Genomic DNA, 24,078 nt, shown 5'->3' on the forward strand with positions numbered 1-24,078 from the left:
AGAGACTGCCCAATCAATTTCTTCTGGAATAGGAATTATATTGTTGTTTTTGATGAACGAAGTTGCCTCTTCTATATTGTTGAAGGTTCTCATGTCATTTGAGTAAAAAATTCTAATTTTTGCAGGGTAAACAAGTTGGGCTTTTATTTTATTCTGTTTAAGAAGTCTCACCAAAGGCCATGTTTTCTTTCTTAATTCCAAAACTCTTGATGAGTAATCATTGTCAAATCTTACTTGACTATGTTTATACGTTAAAGGACTTTTCCTCCAAGCTGTTTTCAGAATGAAATCCTTGTCTTAATATGAAAGAAATTTAACTACTATGGTTCTAGGAGGCGCAGTGGGTGAGGAAGGGGTAGTTTTTCCTATGGCTCTATGTGCTGTTTCAATTCCATTTGATAAACCTTCTTTCAAGTCTAGAATTTCAGGAAGAAAGGAGTTTAAGAATAATATAATGTCCTCACCTTCTGATTTTTTCAGGGACACCAAAAATTCTTATGTTAGTTCTCCTTTCTCTATTCTCTAGGTCATCTATTTTATTGCTTAACCAATTGTTTTGCTGTAAGAGAAATTCACACTGGTTCTCTTCTTCCTTGAGTCTCCCATCAATATCAGTAAGTGAAGTTTCAATGTCCACTAACTTAGTTTGATGTTGCTGTAGTATATCTTTAAGGACATCAGTTTGTTTTTGGCAATTTTCTTTGAGATTTTCTAAGTTGTCAGTAAATCTATCCATTTTTAGAGACAGTTCATGAAGAATTGCAGACATCAGTTGAATAAGACTCAGAGTGGGAATGCTTTGAGTTATTCATTTCCATACAAGTGAAGTGATCTCCAGGATATTTTGACAGGAAAATGATGATGAATCCACTTCAGAATTTGGGAATAAGTAGTTTAGAAGATTGTTGACGATATTATTTTGTTTTTGTTGGAATAAAATACGTATTTTCCTGTATCTTAGTATAGTTAGAGCTCAAAAAAATCTGCTGCTAACAGTTGGCCATCTAGGCTCCGCCTTCACAAAGTATTTTCTGATGCTGCATATTTTAGTGTTTTTTCCAAATATTTAGTTTTGCTGTTGTGCATTTGATTATCCATGACGAGCATTTCTTAATATTCTCTAAACATATGTTATTTGTGTATAACTTCTAGTTAGATTTTTTTCTAAATTTCAAGTTTTTTTTTTTTTTTTGGCCATCGCGACCATTAACTCTGCAGTCCCTATAGGTTCTAGTTAGATTTTCCTGAATTTGAATTTTTTTTTTCTGGCTCTTGCGACCATTAAGTCTGCAATCCCTATTAGCTTTTGGTTCCCCAGTTTCCAGTATAGCATCTGCTCTCTAGAGGTGGGTTAAGAGAGAGTTTTTTTTAAGAGCTAATGCCTTTCAATGGCCTGACAGTATGGTAGAATGCCCACTATGCTGAGCCATTGTGATGTATATTTTTGAAAGTTTGAGATGCTCAGCTGAATCATTCTTTGGTGAGCTCCCTCTGCCCAAATGTCCCTGTTACAGCAGCTGCACTTGTAGCTCCTCCCTTAGATGACACTTTTGTTGTAAGATTTGTGCCATCTCCCTGAACTGGCTTTGGATACTCACTTTTCTGACATTTAATATTCAAAAATATAAATAAGTCAAGATGTGAGTTTTAATGCTGCTAGCATCATTAGCTTTATTTTAAGACTATGTAGTACTATAAAGGAAATCTGACCACATGATACACATTGGTAACAATATCTTAAAAATATGAAAATTTGTCCATGTGTTTCCTTTTTTGTTGTTGTTTTTTGTTATTTTGTTTGTTTCAAAAACAGACTTCTTCCAAATCATTTGAAGCAAATTGGCAGACATACTGAATAAATCTGATTTTTAAATAGCAGTCATTTCAGTACATACAGTGACTTTATCCATAAAATAATAGATATCATTGTTTTTAAACTTACGTTATTTCAATACTTTTTAGGTGTTTAGGTTATCTCAGTTTTAATGTTTTTCTATTCTATACCATCTGCATACTTGTTTTTATGTTTGAACAATCCTTCAAGTCTTGAATGTTTAGAGTTTCTGTCATCTGCATGTCACCACACTAGAGAGAACTTCTGGTAGCAAGTTTCTTCTTGCCTTTATTTCTGATGATCCAGACTCTGCACCTTTGTACATTTCAGTGGACATATCTTTAGGGATGTTGTAGGTTTGTGTCTAGATGCTTCTGTCAATACCTTAACACTTGTTAATGCACCTAAAACAGTCTTTGTATTCAGCACAGTTGCAATAAGACATACTCATTTTGAACAGACATTCCTTTTTTTTCTAAGCATTTTCCATCTGCAGTATGAACAGCAAATAACATTGACTGCTCACACTACATTATAGTAGCTTGCTCTTGCTTTTCAGTTGAACTCTACTGAATTCTCAGTCCCTTTGTTTTTGTTTTCCTTCCACTTTAAAGTAGTAGGCCTTGTTTTTATTTTTGTCATTGTTGTAACTGGATTTGGTTTAGAGAAGTAAGTAAAGAAGATGTAGGAATTCTTATTTTTAGTCTATAAATTATCAGTAATTGAGCTGGCAATGTACCAATAAACAGCAGTGGAGTATTTCTATATTCTATGTCTGAATTACTGACACATAGACATGCACTATCAGTGTTCCGTGGCTTCATGAGGTTCTTGATGTGTGCAGTACGTTCTTGACTTGGTCATAACTGCTTTTCTGAAAATATCTTGTACTTTATTGCATACTGGGGATTATTATTTTATTTGATTATGTTTAGAGTTATATGCCTTGAAAATATGTCTCTCTGCAGCCTATGCCTTTTAGAAGCTTTGAATAATAGTCTTGTTACTGAAAGAGATCTGTTCTAATTTTGCTGTGTGGTTTCCTTAAACTGAAGAGGAGGTCAGTTCTTCTCATGGATTGGTGCTGTGATAAACATTACACAATACAGTTTTGAATAAAAATTTGTACAGTCATACGTGGCCAAAATAACTCATTGTGACACTTCACAGTTCCTAGGTGAGACTCGTCTATTCTTGCCAATATTTCCTTTCTTAGTTTATTGAATACTGTCTATCAGCTATGAGCATCAAGCCTTGTTTGTAACTAATCTTTCTCCTTTTAAATTAAGAGAGTGGCTTTCTTACCTCATGACAGTTTTTTTTTCTGGGTCTCATAATCTAAAACCAATTGCTTTTCTGGATCACTCTTAGTGCATTGATGAAACTCCTTAAGCTTCTTACCAGTCATAGACAACTGTAGAATTATGCGTTAACTCCCATTTCATTATGAAGCAGGTGGACTGGCTGCTTTATTAGATATGAGAGACTGATTATATCTGCTGTAAGCATCTCTTTGAGCTTGTACTTCACAACTAAGTTATGCTTTTGATAACGTGCTTTACAGTACAGATGGTGCCTTCTGCAGTGACTTCTTGAATATGCTCAGCAGCGGCTTACGGACACTTTTTTCTCTAGTGTTGTTTCCCATAAATACATTCATAAAGTATTTAACTACCATATACTTTGGGTAGCAGCTCATTTTCTGAGTGTACACTTTCTGAAGTTGATAAACCAATTGCATATGAGTCTAGAGCCTTTATCTTGAAGCATCACCAACAATGATTCCATTCTGGCTTGCTTTGCACTGTTAAAGTGAGTGGCTTATTTACATCAGAAGGTTTTAGTGTATGCACATCTGTTACTAGTAATATAAGCATTTCAGAGCTCTTTCTTGATGTGTACTTCAGTGCCATTCTACACCATATTCCAGTAATTTCTATAATGACCGATATGTTTCTGATACATTCAGAATAGATTTTTAAGTGTACCATATCACATTGTAAAATCTCATGATTACATGTTTTTCCTCCTGATGATGCTTTCATATTACTGCTCTGACTTTAATATTGCCTGGTTTCAAGTTTACTGAAATTAAAATGACATGCTTCAACTTGGTTACTCTGACCTTACACTTCTGTTCAGCTCCAGTGTGTCCTGCCTCATTCTCTTAACTGACTTGTATCTGTCTGTTATTGTGGTCTCTTTTTTTTTGGTCTGACCCCATGCCAGATTGTCACTGATATTAACACAACTTTCTGGCTTCTTAATCATTTGTTCAGCAGCTGTATGAAACACTTCAGCTGCCAAGCAAATGCAAGTGTGAGAAACCTCTATCTTTCACTGCATGAATTAAAAAGTACAGAGCTTGGAACCGTCATGATCAGGCTTAATTTGCTGAAATCCCTGCTTAGCATCAAGAACAGAAAAATACTCCTAACCATACCTCTCAACTGTACAGATTTTCGCAGAATGTCCAGATTTTTGCCTTATATTTTTTACCATTTTCTCATAAAGTTGTGGTTTTCTGACAAATCACTGCCAAATCATTGGGGATTGAAGTCAGAAAATAATGCCAGAGATTTTAAATTTAGACTTCAAACCCTTCATAAAATTCATGCTAATGCAAAATCTGTTGTTTTATCACCTTTCTAAGCTTGTAAGAGCAATATTTAAAATCGTCCCTATTTTCGGACCTTTGTCCCACATTATTTATGGCTTTGCCCAAATTTCTTGCTGTAACAGGTTGAGAGGTATGCTCCTAACATGACTGAATCTTATGATTTTTAATAGAAATGTTTGGAGCCTTCTTCCAGTGCTGATCCAGCAGTCTTTCTCCTTTTCTCTCGGCTGACTCCTTCCTTTCTTTGCTTTAGATGTTTGTGGCCATATCTCTACTGACATGTGGGCGTTTCTTATTCAGAGATGATGTCTTATTTTATTGTATTTATGTTTTGGATACTGCAGTAGAATATTGATAATAAGATGACCAGTTGCAGGTAGAGCTGGGGCAACATTCTAAATGGTAGCAACAAAAATGTAACAACCACAACCAACAGTAGAACATAGAGGTAATACAACTAGTCACAAAAAGAGAGGTACTGTATACAAACTTTACACCATGTTGAGCTGTACAGATTAATAACTAATACCACTATATTTGTGAAGTCATCACTCCTAGAAGGTTAGAACCATGGAAGAGGATATCATATCACTGCAAGCATGGGGACTTTTATGCAGGAAAGTGAAACTTGGATGGGGGAGGGAGTTAACATATTGTTTATCCATTCAGTTTAGCTACGTCTGTTTCTTAATGACATTCATACACTTCAGTTTGCTTAACTCCATCTCCATTGTACTTGTCAGTGCTAGTGGACATTTTCATGCATTGTGTACATTAGTGGGAACAAAACATGATCTATATGAATACAGTGAACTAGTAAGCAGTCCAAATCCTTAAAGAAGTCTTCTAACTTATGAAGCATTTCATCACACTGCACATTATCAATGTGAATTCTTTCAGGATACCAAGCTTCTGGCATATCAAATGACTCAATTTGGCTAGAGCTTCCATTCCTGTTCTCTGGAATTTAATCAGGTAGACTAATAAAACTAACAACCTACATACATGAAACTAGGCTATTCAAACACGTTTTTTTCCCATATTTGTCATTTAAACACTATTTTTCTCTCTGAAGATATCCACCCAAACCATGGCCACCTTTCCCCTCACAACTCAACTTCCCCCTCACATTCTCCCCACACAACCAGCAAATCCCTCCACTTTACAGTTCTAAATGCTCAAAGCATATGCAATGAAATCCCTAACTTCCATACCTGGCTTCTCCACAATCAGGCAGATATCCTGTCCATCACTGAAACCTGGTTGAAACCCCACATAAAATACTCTGAACTAATACCACCCAACAACTGCATAATTAGAAAAGATAAAACAAACAAAAAAGGTGGGGGAGTTGCTCTCCTCTACTCATCCTCCCTCTCTGTTACTCCCTATACCAAACCTATTCCACAATTTGATAATGCAGAACTAATTCCAGCCCTTCTTCAGATAAACAAACATAAATTCATCTGTATAGTTACCCTTTATATCCCTCCTGGAAACAACGTCACAATACTCAAAGACATTCTCTCTTGGTTTTCTACCAACGTAACAATGAAACCATCATCCTGGGTGATGTAAACATCAACTGGGCCACTATTCAATCTCCCACAAACCCTCTATAATCCTCTACAACTTCTCTCAGCTCACCACCGCCACAACTAGACATTCCAAGGACTTCTCTACTGGAAGTACCCTTGACTGGATTCTAGTTTCTCATCCTCACTGTATCTCTGATAGTGGTACTCTTCCTGACCCACTCATTGACCATTGTCCTACCTTTGCCCACCGTCTGTACTCCCCCTTACAACTAACCCATACCTATATCTCTACCCGGTCCCTAACAAACTTGAACCCCAGTATATTTACAAATTTGCTTAAACAAAGAAACTGGTACCCAGTAAAAACTTTATCCCTAGATAATGCTGTTACCTATTTCAATACAACTTTCCTACACTTGCTAGACTCCCTGGCCCCCCCTGAAAACAAAATGTATTAGAAGTAAATCCGTCCCATGGTTAACTAAAGACACCTTAGGCATTATGAGACTCCGAGACAAAGCTTGGAAATGCTACCAGAAAAACAAAACTACCACCACCCTTAATGAATGCTAACTATTGTGCAACAAAGTAAAAAAAACTTACTACTTCAGACCAGAAATCTTATTTTTATACACTACAGACTAATCACAATACAAACCCCCCCAAAAAATCTGGGATGGAATCTCCTCTCTCCTTAATCCTGGTAAAAAAAGAAAACCCCTGCCCTGACCCAAATGCTGCCAGCATTGACTTAGCTACACAGTTCAACTCTTTCTTCATTGATTCCATAGCCAAACTAACAGCCTCCTTCACTAACCATCCTACCTCCACATCCCTACTGTCACCTACCTCCTCTCCTTTCTCAAGTACCTCCACCTGCCAACCCCCTCCCTTCTCCATATAACCCATTCCCATTTCTACTATAAAAAACTCCTACAAAAGCTGAACCCAATTTCCATTGCCCCCGACCAAATTTCCTCTTACTTCTTAAAGATATCTGCAGAAGCCATAGCCCTTCCCATCTGTATCCTAATAAACCAGTCAGTCACATAAGGTCATGTACCCCAACCCTGGAAAAAGGCCTTTATTATTCTACTTCACAAAGGTGGGAGGAATGATAACATCCCTCATCTTCGATCAATTGCCATCCTGTCCCTCATTTCCAAACTGCTATAAAAATGCATCCACCTGCAATGTTACCCTACCTCACACATAACCAACTCCTAACCCCCACACAACATGGATTCAGGCCTGGCCACATCACCACCACCGCTCTCCTTTCCTTCCTAGAAACCGTTAACAAAGCTTGCGACTCCAGCCGTATTGTGTCCCACCCTCTTATTAGACCTATCTAAGGCCTTCGACACCATCTCTCACAACCTTCTCCTCACCAAACTCTCAAAACTAAACCTATCCCTCTCCACAGGCAACAAGCAGTCAGATGGAAAAAAGCTACCTCCCCATTCCTCAATACTCCCACAGGAGTACCCCAGGGTTCCATTCTAGGGCCCCTACTATTTAACATTTTCATAAACGACTTCTGTCAGACCATCCCTAACACTCATCTCATCCAATATGCCGATGGCTCCACTATAATCTGTTCTGCCACCTCCATCCCCATTTTAACAAAACTAACCCAAAATGCCTTCTCCTTAACTGTGAACAATGGATGCAAGACAACCACTTAGCACTCAACCCCCACAAAAAGTAAACTTACGTTATTTACCCCTTCAAAAACCACCATCCTAGACAAAAACACTTTCAATATAACCAGCCAGAATAATACACCCCTCAAAATAGTATCCGATGCAAAACTACTAGGAGTCCTAATTGATGACCAGCTCAAGTCTGATATCCACCTACAAGCAAATATTAATAAAACACATAAGAAACTTGGCATGCTCTGTCGTCACAATCGGTATATCTCTCCCTCCACCAAACTAATACTCTCTACAACATACCTTATCCCATCCTTCCTATATGGAGCCCCACTCCTTACTAACCTACAATCCTCCCAAAAACAAAACTCTCCTGTTGCAATAAAATTTCAAAATTTGCAACAGGCCACAAATCTTCTACACACCATTGCACTGCCCTTCACAAACTTAATCGGCTAGAACTACCCAACTTGTTGTTGTTGTTTCTTTCGGCTTTTCCTGGTTAGGGGTCGCCACAGCAGAACTCCGGTCCGCTAATGATTGGCAGTAGATTTTTACGTGCCGAGTTGCTGGCCCTGACGCACAACCTTCAACGAAGGTACGCCCATTCACGCATGTCTCCACACAGAAGACACTCCAGCTGAGAACCTCACCTATATTCAACTCACCCAAGCACACAAACTTATCTTTAGACCCTCTCTCTGCCCCTCCCTTGCCACCAGCTTTAAAATGCATCTACCCGATAGATCCCTAAGAGCTAACTCCCAAAATCTGATTGTGATTGAACTACACAAACCTTCTCGTCCACCAGGCAAACATGTTCTGTCCTTCTCCCTAGCTCGCCTGTGGAATTCTCTCCCTCCACTAATCCATGCCACTAGCAACCTCTCTTCCTTCAAAACCTTACTCCACTCCCACCTAACATCTCAACGGGAATGCTCCTGTTCCCATCCTGCATAAAGTCCCCCAACTTAAACCACTCCCCAGGACCCAGTACATCTGCAAATATCCTCCTATGATTTCTTAACTCTGATAAGCATCTGTTGGAATTAACAGATTTTGTATATAAATATGATTGTATAAAACTTTTATTTTCTTTTTTAAAGAATGCTTGCTTTTGCATTTCACTAATGCCATTTATTACCTGTTTTACTGTACTATCTATTGTTATAACTTGCTTTCTAATTTTCTTGCATTTGTTTAATTTACTGGAGCTTTGCTCCCCAGGGCTCCATTCAAAATGGGCTCCTTGTGACCCAATGGACCATCCTGGCAAACAAACTGCAAATAAATAAATAAATAAATGTATATTTTATTGTTATATTCAGTAACAGAAACTTTCTGAAGTGGTGGTTTTGCATGACAGTCTGAATTAGTAAGCAGTTTATGTATCAATTATTTTGGTCTACTGTCTTTAAGATGCATTATTTTGAACATTTGAGCAGACATTGCATTATATTTTGCACCAATGTCTAGGTTAAGCGAAGTCCTTTATTAGTTTGGAACATTTCTGCCCAGATATTTAACCCTGACTGATCTTTTTTGTTTCAAATCCTTTGTCTCCATTCTCTTGCCCTCTCTGTGTATATTCTCATTTTATGTCCTACAAACATCTCATCTGTGTTTGTTCCGCAACATGCATTCTCTTTGTCTGAATTTTTTTTCAGGTTACATATTTCAGAAAAATGATTTCTTTTTTTCATGTCTTCTATTCCCTTGATTTATCACTCAGCATTCCCTTGTGTCATGTTTATAATCACATCTCACGCAGATCTCATCAGTGGCACAGTTCTTATGCGTTTCATTCTTCCCATGATATTTTTATTTATATTGAACATTTTTGCGTCTCAAGTAGCTTTTCACAATTCTAACTCATTTGTGACCTTTTTGAACTATAAGGAGGTGTTTTCATTCATTGTGCACCTATCAATCAGTTTAAAGTCTGCCTCCTGTCTGATCACTTCTGTAGCTCTGTATGATTTTGAACCATACTACTTACGAATCATATGGCTTGGCAAATTCACAAGCTTTGGCTTGAGTCTGTAATTCTGTTAAACCCTGCACCCTTATGAAGATTTTTTTTTTAGCTTATAGGAACTCTGAAATTTCTTTCTTAAAAGAGCAGTAATCTTTCTTTTTTTCCTGTCTTCATTTCAAAACTCAGATGTATTTTAAAAGTGCATGGCTTCTTCACTTGCAACATAGAGAAACACAATACTCTGTTTTTTAAGACTTCATGGATATGTTGCTTACAGTCAGAAATAAAACTAATTTCTAGAACTACAATTTCTAATTTTCAGACAAATTATCCTACAGAGAGAGATTAATTGGAGGCTGCACTTTTTTCTCAAATTAAAGATGAAATTACATATTTGTGTTTGCTTCTAACACAGTGTAACATTTTGTTTTAAAAGATAAAGTGAAAAAGATGAGTTTCAGTGCTGCCAATTCTTTCTGCTTTATTTTCAAGCTGCTCAATCCTGTATAGGAAATCACACCACATGATGCATGTCCAGTACTCTAAATTAGGATAAAGGTGCCAGGATATTAAGTATGGATCTGTGTCATTTGACTGAATGTTCATTTGCCTAAGTCAAGTTGAAAGAAAACTCATTTGTCTGATTCACAATTGATAGATAGCATTCTGCACAACAAATATGCCATGCAAGCAGCCCAGCACCCCCAAGTGGGGGTTTTACCCCCACACCCTCTTACTTACATATACTCTGTGTTTATTAAATGAGTAATACAGCATGCTTTTTTATCTTTTGACAGAATGGAGAACAGTATGCAGGTCTTGCTTGGACTATTTACTTGCAACCAGTCTGCAGTACAGATTGCAGCAGCACTGTGCTTATATGAACTGTCCGTATCCAGTGATCCCAGCATTGCTTCTGCGTGTTCCCAGGCAATCACTTATCTTCTGACCTATCTCAGAGGTCAGAGCTCTAAGTTCACAGTAAGTTACTACAAATGGTGTACTGCTTATTTCTCAGCCTTTCTTCTTCACAGTGTATGCCAGAATGTTTAGTAAGTGTTATACTTTGACATGTTCAAAGTTTTGGTTGAAAGTGCGGTATACTGTTGAATCATGTGCACAATTGTTTTAAGTCTTATGGGCAACAGAGCATCATAAATATTGTTGAATTTGTTCTTTAAAATGTAATTGGGCTGTGTAGAGTGTTGACATTTTCTTGCAGAGTGAAAGATTTGTGAGAGATAAAATGAATAAACATGCCTAATAATATGAAATGTATGAAACATGTTTGCTTAAGAGTTTTAGAGCAGTGTCTGTTAGATGTGTGAAATTTAACGATCCATGTGCCAATATATTTGTTTTTTACAAACTGCCTTTTTACTTATCTGCAATCATATTAAGCACAACAGTCACACTGAAAAAAATATAATTATAAACATACATCATTGAGTTGAACTATTAAAGAATATGAAGAAGAAACAAAAAGAAAAAAAAACAGTCCAATAAGTTATTGAAAACCAGTATATAAACACAGTGAAAATAAAATTAAATTTAAGAAAGCCTAAAAAGAAACAGCCATGGGCATATCTAAAGTTTACAAGTTCAGTTTCAAGTTTCAAAAGGAAAAACTGTTGACATGTCTTTAAAAGTGTTGAACAACACTTCCCCTTTTCAGAAACATTGAAACGTCCATTATTCCTATGGCAGCTATTCAGAATATCTCAACCAGGGTAGCCATCTCCTCATAAATTTTGTAATATTTCTCTTATGCATTTTCTCTTTATTCCCCTGGATTGATTCAACTAACTGCACTACCTCTGACAGCTGTGGATCTTCTTTCTGCTTCTATTTCCTCTTAGCTGCTTTTTTCACTGCCAAGCCAATAATTGCTATTGGTTCTCAAATTCCTGGTATTATATCCATTTACTGCCATTGTTCTAAGAAAAAAAAACTTTTTCACTCCATTGTTTAATACTATATTGTGTCAAATTAATGATTATCTGATCCAAAGCATATCTCAGATCTTTTAGTTTGGTACAGCTCCAGAAAATATGCTGCCAGTCACCCAGTATCCCCAATTCACACCTCCAACAGATACCCTGTATATTTGGAAATACCCTTTTTAGCCTACTTGTTATGTAAACATATTTGTGCAAACATTTCTAATCAAAAATTCTAAACTTTCTTGATCTAAGTACCTTCAGAAGGGCAATGCTTATTCTCTCCCACCTGTCGTCAGTTAATCTAATATACCCATAAATTTAACTAATAAGGAGGGACACTCGGTAGTGGCTAGTGCATTTCCACTGAAGCAGTCAGCAAGGAACTCCATCCACTTGATACCAAAGAAGTAAAATGCATTTTAGCACATTTTCACTTCTATGATGTTAGCAGTTTGAATGCAAAGGTAACCATTTGAAATGTCGGAACCTACTAGAGCATGTCCCAAAATGCAGTGACTGAATGGCCAAAAATATTTTTTATTGATTTATTTTATTTCACATTTGTTAACCAGGTTGGTCCAACTGAGCAGTTATAGCCCATTTTCAGTGGAGTCCCGAGGAGAAAAGCTCCAGAAAAAAAACCCAGTATTCTTAGTAATACAAAAATTAAGTAAAACATCATATTAATATGGGAATGAGCAAGACCAAGCATATTTTTTGGGGGGTAATTTATAAATAGCCTTCTTTGGATTCTCTTACATGAAAGTTTGATTCTGAAATATCAGACTACATGTGTATCTATGTTAGTGTTTTTTTGTTTTGTTTTGTTTTGTTTTTTTGTGAAATATAGTAGAGATCAACAGTTTAACTATAACAGTGACAAATCACTCCCAAAAACATATTCATTGACCTGCTAGAAGTAAATAGAGCGATATGATGCCTAGAAAATATAACTTTAGTAAATTAAGTGAATACTTCAAAAACTTTTTATATAAGAAGGAACAAATATGTATTATACATTTGCCATTTAGTAATTTAAAGTGCGTGGAAAGAAGTTTTATCACAGGATAAAATTTCCTATACCCTCACAGTGAACATTGTCAACAATTGGTATCAGGGTGTTAAATATTGAAAACTGGAAGGAAAACAGCCAGTGTGACTCCCAAATCACAGAATCATCTTCAGAACTAACCTACTTAAAACTCCTTAAGACAGTAGTCTCTGTTCTTTATCAGAAAATATAACTCACTTGAAACTTTAATACTGCAAACAGTAAGTTAAGCTGAGAAGTAAAGACATTTTACTATCAGGCTGTGCTAACAGAAATTAAGACTAGTTAGTGTTGTAACAACTTTGCAGATGTAGCAACTACTTATCAAGTGACTTAGCAAATAACATTCCACATTCACAGATTTGTAGTAATACACATAAGAAGACATGTAATTTAAAAATTACCATGACTTCATTCCAAAATAAGAAAAGGAAGTAGTACTTACATGACATGTAGAGCAACATGTACATGCTCATACATGACATACTTCCAGTCAGCAAAAGCTCATAAAATTAGAAATGCCCTTCTACACAACTGCATTTCATAACTACAGTATATCCTGATGGGGTAAGGTTAGTGCTTTTTAATCAGTATAACAATCAGAATTTAATCATAGGTTCATAGGTAGGTACTAGGCTATTGGCCCTAGGGCCTATATAAGCCTAGCCAAAGGTACCCTGGCTTTCGCCACCCAAAAAAATTATTTTCCTGGGCCATTGTCGAGCAGAGCCGCAGAAGTGAAAAGAAGCCACAGGCCCTGATGAGATACATTTGTGATTAAATATGCCCTCACCCTTACTCTGTCAAGATATAATTGCCAAATATGTTTCTTGGAGAGTGTTCTTTTTTAGCATGCTGTTAAATGAGATTGTACCCTGCAGAGAGCGAGTTAGAATTATTTTAATAGTGGTTGCAGTGATGAAAGAAGAAAAGTGTTTTATTTATTTATCATTTGTTGACCAGGCTAGTCCCAGTAGGCTGGTAGCATATTTTCAGGGGAGATTTGAGGTGGTATTTATACTTCTAGGAGAAATTTGGCCATGGAACTGGGGAACTTTCTCGTACTTGTCATTGTTTGCAGTGGGACACAGTTTGCAGGAGCACTTCAAGTTTCCATTCCAGGTGCAGAGATGGCCTGGAGAAGCAGGGAAGGCAGATGGAGAGAGAAGGGGATAATGGAGTGGTTAGAGAAATGGAGAAGAAAGAAAATATCAAGACCAGAGAATGTGTGCAGGATTCTTAGATATTTCAGGGAACTCTGTTTGATGGAGATGATTCAGAAAATGATGGATGTATAATTACAACCCTCCTTTAGGGAGGTTACGGGATGATTTATTTAAAGAAACAGTGATACAGAGTGAGCCAGAAAATGAAGGAGATGTTTCCTTGGGGGGGGGGGGGCATTATGGAGAAATTACAAAAGGAGGATGCAGAGATAATCCTGAAGAATAGTGGTAAGCTGGAAAAGAAGAAATATGCATAGAAAGTAAAGGCAAAAGGGGAGTAGCAGAAAACAAGATGGAAGAAAATGAAAAGCAGAGCCTTTTTAAGCCTAGCCATGCATCTCAAATCTCTGACAAGTTCTGGTACCTTTGATAAGTGTAAGCAGGGGCCTGGGAGATGAACCATTTACAGGCTGTCTGTATCCATTAGAGATATAGATGCCAAAGCATGGATGAATTTCCTGTTCCCCATTGTATTGTCCAAGTTGCACTTGAATTGGGTTAGGGAGGAACTCTTCACATGTATGGGGAGCCTGATCCAGAGACAGTGTCTGGGATACATACCTGTCTCTCCAGCAGGTCCTATTTATATCACAGGCAAGGTTTACATCTTTAGAATGAGTAATCTGGTGCTGTTTTTTTTGTGGATCTGCAAGAGGTCCATCAGAGTGGGCTCTGGAAATGCACTGTATGCCAGGCATAGATCTCCCCTCAACAGCCTGTAGGATACAGAATAAAGGGATAGAGCCTTGAGGCAGTCTACATAGGACATGTTGCTTATGCCCCATATTCTTTTAGTGAAGAACCTCTGTAGACATTCCAATTGCTGGATGTATCTGGTTAGGTACATACCAAAGGGGGCATCTCAATGATGGGTGTGATGAATGCCAAATACAGTGGAATATTGACTTCCTTGGACCTCAGTGCCATAAGTTGTGCACATAGAATGAGTTCCTCACTACTGTAGATACATGATGGTTAAAGGCTAGATTACTGTGTGTGTCCCTAGGTCCCTGACTATTGGGTCAACTCAAAGGGCTGTGTTGTCAATATGATAGTTTCCAGTGTTGGATGATTTCCCAATGGATACTATTATGCATTTCTTGGCATTTAGGTTTAATCCATGGCTCTGATAACAGCTATATGCCTGTGTCAGCCCTTCCTGGAGAACATTTGTGTCGGTGTGAGACTCAATGAAAGCTCCTAATTTGCAATCATCTGCAAATTTACTCAGACAGAGGCCATTGACATTGGCTTTGACATCAGAGAAGTAAATGCCAAAATGAAACGGTCCTAAGACCAATCCCTGAGGGACTCCAGTTTTGACTGGCCTCATTGTAGAGTAGAGGTGGACTTCCCAATTCTAACTTTCTGGGTCCTGTCTCTGAGCCATTTGGCTATCCACTGGGTGTCAACATTGCCCGAGTGTCGTCCAGCATTTTGAAGACTGTAATGAGCATACTTGTCACAGGACTATTAGGACTTCTCCCATTAGTAGGCTGATGTAGATTATACAGTAACTTAGCATTCATAGGTTGGTACTAGGCTATCGGCCGTAGGGCCTATACAAGGCTAGCCATAACAATTCCCTGGCTATTTCTTCCCACACTATTTACTTTCTTGGACCCCTATCTGGGCAGGGTGACTGACGTGATCCCCGGGGTGAATTTCCTTTCACCCATCCAATCTTCAAGGTTCCTTTTGAAGAGGGTACATGTCTGCTTGACATGTATGGGCAGTCTGTTCCAGAGTCTGGGGAGTCTCTGGGTCAGGAACCTATCCCTCCAGCATGTTTTGTTTATTGTGATGACAAGGTTTAGATCCCTGGAGCATGTGGCTCTGAGGGATTGGGATTTCTTTAAGTGTAGCATGTCCAACAGCTCTGGGTTTGACGTGGCCTTGTATGTTAAGCAGAGATCGCCTCGGAGTAGACGATATGCAACAGAGTATAGCTGGAGTTTTTTAAGGCGGTTAGCATAGGGCATCTGCTTTAGGCCTGTCATTCTTTTAGTGGTATTTCTGCGGCCTTTCCAGTTTTTGAAAATGTCTTGAGAGGTACATACCAAATGGAGCGTTATTCTATAATGGGTCAAATGAGGGATGAGTACAGTGGGACAATGACCTCCTTTTTTTTTTTTTTTTTTGATGAAAAGCCCTTAGTGATGAAGTATGCCACATAGAAGAATTTCCTGACTGTTGTGTGGATATGGTTATTGAAGGTGAGACCACTGTCTGCCTGTGTCCCTAAGTCTCTTAACACACTTTCAGTGTTTAGTGTATTGCCACCTATGTGGTAATTCACGGGTACATGTTTTTTCCCAAAGGGGATAACTATACATTTTTTGGCATTGAGCTTGAGCCCATGACTCTGGCGTCAAGCATCTGTTTATGTAAGACCCTTTTGTAGAGTATCCACATCCCTGTACTTATTGCAAATAATATTCTACAATTTTTGCATCATCCATTAAACATTTTCACTCAGGCTGTACCTGAAATTGGTCAGTTTTGATCAGTGCTCTGCCCCCAGTAAAATATAAATAAACATTTCTGCTGGAGCCTAAGAGGCATGGGTTAATAAAATTGAGCCTCAATCTCAAATACCAGTTCATCCATGTAGGTCTTTATTGACCTGTGGAAAGAGGCCAAATTAACAGTCCTGAAGCCAGAGAGGAAATATCTTCCACAGATTTGATAACAAGAAAGTGAAAGTCCAAAGCTTTCAGCTGTACATGTGGAACCACCAGAGGTCTTTGGTAGGCTGAGTGCAGAGCTCTTTAGTAAACAGTGGGACACAGCAAGTTCCTTTCGATGAGAGGGATCTAAATCATACAGGAGCAAATATACTGACAGATTTTAAGGATGATATTAAAGTGCAGTGGGAGTCAGTACAGGCTACGCAGCACAAGCTTAATCTGCTAGGAATTTGAAGTACCAAAAATAAAGTAGCCTTGCCACGTATAGTGATTTGTCATGCTTATCCTATGTATTAAGAAAGCTAGCACCATCCACTGAATGGAGCTGAAGAAATTCATCCATCACAACCCCTCTTTTCCATTTTTGCACATGAGGTTGGGGTGTCACATCAGCAGTGACAATTGTCTAGAGCCGGGGTTTTCACCTCTGAGTGGCTACCCCTGCTGTGGTAGTTCTTCCACACCACACACTTGCATGCACATGCACACTTCTGGCCAGTTTAGTGTGTCCAATCCACCTACTGCATGTCTTTGGAATGTGGGAGGAAATCCACGCAAACAAAGGTGGCCATCCAGGAAGGGAGCATGACCAGACCATTATTGGAGGAACAGAATGCTGGCGAGAGTGTAGGTCTGAATGAGATTGGGTAGGAGATGGACAGACAGTTATTTGGTTTACAGATAAGGCTACGAATTATGAGGAATTGTAAGTAAGTTAGCTGGTGGGGAAGTTCTTTGAGGGACAGCAAATGGCATGACCTATTTGGGAGGTTTGCTGAAAATGTGGCTAATTTATGGTTGCATTGTCCCAGCTTGGTGAGCTGGGAAGATTGCATGTTGTTAAGATTGGAAGCAGTACAGGCAGAAGAAACAAGGAAACAATATGCTTTTGTGCAGTGTTGGTCAGGAAAGTTTTAGAGGGAGTCCAGCTTTTAACTATGTGTTGTATGTTGTAACCAAATGCCAGGTGTTTATCAATGTAAACACCAAGAAATGTTATATGTAGGACAAGTTCAATGTTAGTATTATCTGTAGAGAAAATAGTGCCTTTTTTTAAATATTAGATTGTTTGGAGGTTAAAAGAATTAGCTTGGATTTTCTAGGGTTGAGGAAATAGCTATGACTTTTTTCAGGCAGTCTTTATGGAAGTAAAACAATCCTGGGTTAGTTTTTGGAGGTTTTCAATGCTTTTGGTCAACCAGATAATAGAATTATTGGCATATTGAACTGTGGAGGCATTCTTGGTTGTAGTACAGAGGTCAGTGATATTAATGTTAGAGATTAAGGGACCAAGGAAGGATCCTTGAGGAATGCTGACAGTTATGGGGAGGAATGTAGTTCTTTTGCCACGTAATTGCTGGGATCTGTAAGTGAGGTAGCTCAGCAACCAGTCAAGAGGAGGATTATCCAGTCCTAGGAAAGAGAGTTTATGTAGGAGTATGTGATGACTTAGTGTCAAGAGCTTTAGAGAGGTGTAGAAGAAAAGCAGACACTAGGTTCCCTTCATTGCTGCTTATATTGATTTATATTAAGAAAGGTAAGGAGAGTGGTGGTGATGCTGTGGTGAGGCCGAAAGCCATGCTGAGAACAGGACAGATGGGAACATTTTGTTATGTAACCAAGTAAGTCGTCACTGATTGATAAAGGAGACAGTATAGCAGTAGGATGGTAGTTAGGGAGTTCTTTGGAGTTGCCTCCTTTGTGAAAGGTTAGAATGTGATATTGTCTCTAAAGTACAGGAACATTTGGGATACATTAATAGAGCGGCTTATTAATATGGATATAGGATAGGCTACCGCTTTAGCTGCGGTTTTCAAGTGTTCTGCTAGTAGTTTGTCAGGTGCAAGGTAGGCTTCAACTTGAGCAGGCATCGCTTAATGGTAGCTGTAGAGACTGGTTGATAAGAGAACTGGTAAGGGGAGGTATCTTGATTGTTTTCCTAAGTTTATTGAGTAGAGCAGAAACACAATTAATTAAATTATTTTGTTGTTGGTTATATATTTTGCTGTAAATCATTAGTGCACTTAGGAGAGTGGAGTTTTATATTACGATTTGTTGTTTAAGTTTCATTTCTCCATTTAGTGACACAGAGAAAATAACAGTCATAAGTGTTTTTGTGGCTACTTCTATTTTGTTTTATTTTGCAGTTGGACTTTTTGCTGCGGGTGATGCTTGATTTTACACTTAGCACATACCAGTGAACAACCTATCGTAATCATTTTTGGCAAAGTTTTGGTATAGCTGTTAAACTAGCATAGTTAGAGTAAATTAAGGAATTCATATATCACATCAGCACCTGCATCAGACTAGTCATACCCACTTTAACAAAATTATTAATGTAAGTTATTAATATGTAGTGGTTAATAATTTTTAAGTTGTTTTGCTATACCTACCCATCACAGTTTCAAAACATACAACTTCTGTTTGTGTTGCATTTCACAAACTCCATATGGCAAACTCTGTTTTTGGTTAACTACATTTTAAAAGGTGACTGGCACCCCCTTACAAATCCAGCTAGTTCTAAAGGAGAGAGGGTTTAAAGGTGCTAAACTCCATTTCAGTCAGAATTAAAGGAAATATAGTTTGCCATCACTGTTTGAATATTGGTGTCCAAAAACACGAACACTCCATTTCAGAAGTATTGTAGTTGGTGTTACTGTTATCAATTCATTTAGGTTGTTGGAGTAGGTTCTGTAAAATTATGCCTCGTTAAATACTAATAACATTTAATTGTATAAGAAACTTCAAGTACCCATGTGAGTGTAAGCAGATGTTCTTCATTCCACATTGCTGCAGTCCTAACTATTGGGTAGTCCGCTGTCCAGTCGGCCCGAATACCAAAGTATATGGCTGACGTCGGTCAGGGCGCATTAGACTGACGTCAATACGTCAGGGTACTAATGCGCATGACCGACGTCATATCCTCGGTCTTTTTTGCCGCATGGTCCGATGCAGAAGCAATTTTGCGAGTGCAGGTTGGCGTTCTGAAAGTTTCTGAAGTCAGAGTTTCAGACCGAATCAAAGTTGGCTAAGTACCCCGTTGGGGAATATTTTGGTTTTTTCTTGCCTCAGTATTTAACCGGATGTCAGAAAAAGTGAATAACTGTATTTCTTGTGGGAAACAGATACCTCATAGGGATTACCATACTTTGTGTATACCTTGTTTAGGGCCTGAGCACGGCGTTGTTGGATGCCGCTCTTGTGCTAGATTTAACAAACGCACTATTAAGAGAAGGTTAGACTGTGCCAGGTTAGTGTTTGGGAAGCGTTGTAATTATAAAATGCCGTCGGATGCTCCGGCCGGCTTCGACTAAAAAGCGCAAAGATAAAGCAGCAAAGCCTAGGGTGGAGGAACCGACAGTCCCAGACGTCGGTTCTTTGGAAGGCTCAGTGGAGCCGGAGGTTTTGCCAGGTGTCTCTTTGGAGTCTCAGGAAGAGACTTTCCTGTTACAGGATGTTTCCTCTCAGGAAGTAGGCCAGGCTGAGGGGGCTTCTCAGGTGGCTGTTCTTCCCTCTCTTCCTAAGGTGGTTAGAGCCTCTCCTTCAGTTTCCAAGGCTTCTTTGAGGGGCAGGCCAAGTTTAGCTTCTGTGGGGGTTTCTCCTAGTACTTCAGGATCTTTGCCTAAGAAACATATGCTTAAAATGGCAGAGGATTTGATTACTATGATTAGGGGTTCTATGCCCCCTCCTGATAAGAGGCCTAGGGTGGAACCTGAGTTTGAGAGTTTTGAGCAATGCTCGGAGGCTTGAGTCTTCGGCTGAAGACTTGCAGGAGTACCCTCCTTATTCTGATTCTGATGTGGATGATTCTACTCCTTCTGCTTCTCCTCCTGAGGATTTTTCATTTTCAGAGACTCTGCATTCCATGAGGGAGCATTTTAAATGGGAAGGTCAAGATTTCTCTGATTCCAGGAAAAGGCTTAGGGAATTCTTGTTTTACCCCAGCATAGGCCTTTAGCTATACCTCCTGTTTTGAATGTGGTGGAAGATGTGTTTGCAGAGGCTTCCCTGAATCCTGATTCTTTGCCTCCTGCCCCAGTTAAACCGGATAGGTATTATAGGGTGCCTGAAGCTCATAAGTATCTTTTAAGAGTCCTAGGGCAGACCCAGAAACTGTCTCTCAGGGGCCTAAAGGTGTGAAGGCCTCAGTTGTTAAAAATCCTGTCCCTCCTGATAAAGAGGCAAGGGCTTTGGATAGATGGGGAAAGAAAGTGTATACTTCTTCCACTTTAGCCATGAGGGCGTTGAATTGTCAGTTTCACATGTTAAAATATCAGAATTATCTTCTTTCACAGTTGAAATCTAAGGTGGATGCTCTGGCTGAAGGTATTGAGTGTAAAGAGTTGCAGGATTTAGTTCATGTGTCTGAACAGGTAGGTAAACATTCCTTGCAGTGTGGTTTTGATGCTGTGCAGGCCTCCTCCAGGGTGGCTGCCACTGGTTCTGTTCTTCGTAGGCACGCCTGGCTGAGAGATCAGAATTTAGCTGAGCATGTTAAAACAAGGATTTTGGATGCTCCTTTACAGTCTGATGTGTTGTTTGGTTCACCTGTGGAAGCAGTTTTGAAGAAAATGGAGGACAAGGCTAAGTCTATGCAAACTGTTAAAGATTTTTTGCAGGTGCAGCCTCCGAAGTTTAGTAGAAATTGGCCTACTAAGGGATGGACTTATCCTGCTTATGATTCCCAGTCTAGGGGTAGGTCTAGACGTGGTAGGGGCAGAGCTCAGGGTTCTTTTAGGCCTAGGACAGGGAGTTCCCCTGCTCAGACTTCTGGTGAAGGCAGGGGTCAGTCCTTTCGTAAGCAGACCCAATGACCTACCTTTTCAGCTGCCAGTACATTCTCGCCTGGCAGCACCTTTGGGAGGAAGGCTGTCTCTTTTCAAAGAAAATTGGGATTTAATTACCCAAGACAGATGGGTTCTGGATATTATTCACCACGGTTACAGGTTTTATTTCCATACCTTGCCTCCTTTCAAAGGCATGCCAGACATTCCTCCTCTTCAAAGGACAGAGGCTCACAAGCAAATTTCTCTGTTGCTCCAAATAGGGGCCATTCAGTCAGTTCCTGTGCGGAAAGGGGCCTAGGATTTTATTCTCGCCTGTTCCTAGTACCAAAGAAGGGGAACACGTGGAGACCAATTCTGGATTTATCTATCCTCAACACTTATCTGGACATTCCCAAGTTCAAAATGTTGGCGTTACAACAGCTTTTACCTCTGCTGGGCAAAGATCACTGGATGGTAACTTTAGATCTCAAGGAAGCTTACCTTCATGTGCCAATCAGACTAAGTTGCAGGAAGTATCTGCGTTTTCGAGCTGGAAATTCTCATTATCAGTTCTCTGCATTGCCCTTTGGCTTATCTACTGCGCCCAGAGTATTCACAAAGGTTCTGGCTCCAGTGATAGCTTACTTCAGGCTAAAAGGAATCCAAATCTATCCTTACTTGGGCGACTGCCTGATTCTGGCTCAAGAAAAAGAAGATCTTCTACAGCATCTGGAATATGTCATAGCAGTGCTAAGATGCCTAGGGTATTCTGTGAACGAAATAAAGTCCAGTCTAGTACCCTCTCAAGACATGTGCTTTCTGGGTGTGAGACTGAATACAGCAGCCCAGATGGCCTTTTTAACCCCGGACAAACAAAAGAATCTTTCCAGTTACTTCCATCATCTATCTCTTCAGTCCGGGCTGACAGCAAGGACAGTCCTTCAAGCCTTAGGGTTCATGGCATCTTGTATTCTGGTGCTTCCCAATGCCAAACTGCATATGAGGAAGCTACAATGGTATCTCAAAAATCTGTGGACACAGCACTGCCAGGATTTGGACACTGTCATTCAAATAATACCTTGCATTCAAAAGGAATTTTTGTGGTGGGCTCAGGAATGTCACCTAAACAAGGGACTCTCTGTGACCCGGCCAGAGGCAAGTCAGATTCTAACGACAGATGCCTCAGATGTTGCTTGGGGAGCTCATCTAAATGGAAAGTGGATACAAGACAAGTGGCCTGCCAGACTACAGCATCTACATATCACCATGAAAGAGATGTTAGCAGTTCAGTTTGCATTCATTGCTTTCAAAGAGTTACTTCTTCCAGGGCAGGTGTTGATTCTAACAGACAACACAACTGTCATGTGGTACATCAACAAACAAGGGGGAACACATTCTTACCCATTGTGCAGGCAAGCAATGATTTTATGGGAGACTGCGCTCACTCTGCAACTAACTCTTCAGGCAAGGTTTCTGCCGGGAGCACAGAACTCCTTAGCAGATGTATTAAGCAGACAAATCATGGATCCCCACGAGTGGAAACTGGATCTTCATGTATTTCAAAAATTGACAGTGTCATGGGGAACTCCAGACATAGATCTGTTCGCTTCTCCACTAAACCACCAGCTGCCAAAGTTTTGCACGAAGGATTTCATCACACAGCTTGGAAAGTGGATGCTCTTTCTTTCAGTTGGAAAAATCTTCATGTGTATGCCTTTCCACCTCTGCCTCTTCTTCCAAAGGTGCTTCTAAAGGTCAGACAAGACAAGCCAAGGATGATTTTAATAGCTCCAGATTGGCCTCGGCAGCACTGGTACCCATTACTGAGGAGTCTGGTAAGGAAGCCTCCATAGCCTTTACCCTTGATTCCACACCTGTTGTCTCAGAGGGACGGTCATCTGCTCAATGTCGAGCTTCACTCTCTACATCTAACAGCCTGGCATATTCTGTTTTGAAAGACAGCAGGTCTCGGCTTCCTCAACAAGTTTTAAATGTGATTATGGAAGCCAGAAGACCTAGTACAAGGAAAGTGTATGCATGAAAAATGGAAGAGATTTTTGTTTTGGAGTGCAGCAAACAATTTGGAGATTACTGAGCCAAATTTGAGTGTGGCTCTTCAATATCTTACTGAGTTACTGGACAAAGGTTTGTCTTTCTCTTCCATTAAGATTCATGCTGCAGCAATTTCAGCTCACTATGATTGTGACCCACCATTGTTTTCGCATCCTTTGTTCAAGCAATTTCTTAGAGGGGCAAAGAATATAAGACCCCACGTAGAGCTCCTACTCCTGCTTGGGATCTCAATTTTGTGTTGGAGAAACTTACTCTACAACCTTTTGAGCCTCGGCTACTGCTGAATTGAAATACTTGTCATGGAAGACTGCTTTTTGTTGGCCATTACTTCTGCAAGAAGGGTTTCTGAGTTGCAGGCCCTTATGGCAGTGGAGCCTTTTTTGATTTTTCATAAGGATAGGGTATCTTTACGTACTAATCCTTCCTTTATGCCTAAGGTGGTTTCTAGTGTGGCTTTAAACCAAACTATTCATTTGCCTACCTTTTATGCAGATCCCCAAAATAAAGGGGAAAAGATTTTGCACACTTTAGATGTACACAGGCTATTGCGTTATTATTTGAGCAGGACTAAGGATTTTAGGCAGTCTCAGCAGTTGTTTGTTTCTTTTGCTTTGAGTTCAAAGGGCAAGCCTGTGTCAAAACAAACTATTTCTAGGTGGATTGGGAGTTGCATTACATTTTGTTATTCCCATCATGGCAAG

At 39.4% G+C, this 24,078-nt stretch overlaps 1 protein-coding gene across 3 annotated transcripts in view; it reads left to right on the plus strand.

Annotated features, from left to right (window-relative positions):
* The window catches only part of TMCO6 (transmembrane and coiled-coil domains 6), a 518,761-nt gene that overhangs the window by 169,364 nt on the left and 325,319 nt on the right, over window positions 1-24,078 (plus strand). For all 3 annotated transcript variants that reach the window (XM_044069021.1, XM_044069020.1, XM_044069022.1), the window contains exon 4: window positions 10,426-10,609. In XM_044069021.1, the coding sequence (XP_043924956.1) occupies window positions 10,426-10,609 (184 nt within the window). The remainder of the gene's footprint in view (window positions 1-10,425; window positions 10,610-24,078) is intronic.

Source organism: Protopterus annectens, chromosome 4.part0, assembly GCF_019279795.1.
Source record: "Protopterus annectens isolate FY-2018-M chromosome 4.part0, PAN1.0, whole genome shotgun sequence".
Lineage (NCBI taxonomy): Eukaryota > Metazoa > Chordata > Ceratodontiformes > Protopteridae > Protopterus > Protopterus annectens.